General features: G+C 46.5%; 1 protein-coding gene across 4 annotated transcripts in view; it reads left to right on the top strand.

Moving 5' to 3' along the window:
• Nucleotides 1-1,842, top strand: part of Pip5k1b (phosphatidylinositol-4-phosphate 5-kinase type 1 beta) — a 257,063-nt gene that overhangs the window by 152,812 nt on the left and 102,409 nt on the right. For 2 of the 4 annotated variants that reach the window (XM_050158582.1, XM_050158588.1), the window contains one exon: nucleotides 791-921. The exons of the other annotated variants lie outside the window; for them this stretch is intronic. In XM_050158582.1, coding sequence (XP_050014539.1) covers nucleotides 791-921 — 131 coding nt within the window. The remainder of the gene's footprint in view (nucleotides 1-790; nucleotides 922-1,842) is intronic. 4 annotated transcript variants of the gene reach the window in all.

The following is a 1,842-nucleotide window of genomic DNA, read 5'->3' as shown; positions in this document are numbered from 1 at the left end:
GTCCCCAACACCCCAGCCGCTTGGCTAGCTCATGCCCGAAATAACAACACACAAACTGTATTCATTTAAGAACTGCTTGGCCCATGAACTCTAGCCCTTACAGGCTAATTCTCGCACCTGGACTAGCCCATTTCTAATGATGTGTGTAAGCACCCCAAGGTGCGCTTACCGGGAAGATTCTAACCTACGTCCATCCTGGCCTCAGAGCGCAGAGCTATCGTGTCTGTCCGGCAGAGCTGAGCATGGCGTCTCTGCTCCAGCAGAGCTGTCGGGTCTCTCCGGGAGCAGAGCAGAGTCTGACCTCACTTCCTCTTCTGCCCAGCATCCTATTCTGTTTTCTCCTCCCATCTATGTTCTAAGCTATGAGGCCAAGCAGTTGGTTTATTATAATTAACCAATTACCTTCCTCCATCAAGAACCGACACCAAGAAAGTTGTTTTCTGACCTCCACACAGGATATGACATGCACACATATGATTATACATACATTGACACACATGAATACATACATAAGTACACAGAATCTATTCCAATATTCTTTTGTTTTGTTTTTTGTTGTTTTAAGAAGGGTCTCCATCTAGCACTAGCTATCATGGAACACAGTATGTAGACCAGATTGGCCTCCAATTCATAGAGATCCACCTGCCTCTGCTTCCAGAATGCTTGGATTAAAGTACCACCATTCCCATTTGGAAACAAGAAGGAGAAAGTAGCCTCCCCCTCAGTTTGTTGCCTGTATCCCTGACAAAAGCCCTCGAGGCTAACATGGCACCCTGTGTTTCCTTTGTAGACGGCATCGTCGGCTATTAAAGGTGCTATTCAGCTGGGCATAGGATACACAGTGGGGAACCTCACTTCCAAGCCAGAGCGCGATGTCCTCATGCAAGACTTTTATGTGGTGGAAAGTGTGTTCCTCCCCAGGTAAGAACATTTGCATTTGAAATGATCCCAAGCTGAGGAAACTTCAGTGGCATCCTTCTCTTGAAGAACTTTTCTGCCACACGCTTGTCTACATGTACTGGAGAGTGTGGGGGTGGGACGTGTGGCTCCACCATGTTGTTGCTTGGGAATGTCCTGCATTTCTCCTGTGGAGATGGTGAGTGGCCTCCACGGGTCAGCTGTAGTTAGTTGTAATGGGGACCTGGAAAACTATGTGCAGAAGGATCATGGGGTTTGCTGGATGAGGGGAAAGGAATTTCCAAGTAAAGTCTGCCACATGTTTTGAGAGAGCTTCCATTAATCGGTGCTGGTACCAAGGTTTTGCTATGCCTAATTTAAAAGTGTGAGCTGGGGCTGCACAAATGGCTTAGTGGTTAAGAGCACTGCTTACTTTTGCTGAAGACCTGGGTTCAGTTCCCAGCACCCCCATGGCAGCTCATAGCCATCTCTATAACTCCAGTCCCAGGAGATTCAACGTCTTCTTCTGGCCTCCAAGGGCACCAAGAAAACATTCGTACACATAAAATAAAACAAATCTTCTTAAAAATAAATAGTTAAAGAATGGACTGGAGGGACCACAAATCATCTTACATCTGAATTAAGCCAATAAGTTTTATTTCGTGATGACTTTGACTTAAATTTCCTCCAGAAAAACATGAAATAATGCTGCTATGTTGACACCTTGTATGCAAAAATCACCAAAGCTGGGTGGTGGTGGCGCATGCCTTTAGTCCCAGCACTTGGGAGGCAGAGGCAGGTGGATCTCTGTGAGTTCAAGGCCAGCCTGGTCTGCAAGAGCTAGTTCCAGGACAGGAACCAAAAGCTATGGAGAAACCCTGTCTCGAAAAATTGAGAGAGAGAGAGAGAGAGAGAGAGAGAGAGAGAGAGAGAGAGAGAGAGAGA

Source organism: Alexandromys fortis, unplaced genomic scaffold (genome assembly GCF_014885135.2).
Source record: "Alexandromys fortis isolate MF-2015 unplaced genomic scaffold, M_Fortis_MF-2015_v1.1 scaffold_10, whole genome shotgun sequence".
Classification (NCBI taxonomy): Eukaryota; Metazoa; Chordata; class Mammalia; order Rodentia; family Cricetidae; genus Alexandromys; species Alexandromys fortis.
Note: the sequence above shows the minus strand (reverse complement) of the source record. Positions and strands in the feature narration are given on the sequence as shown.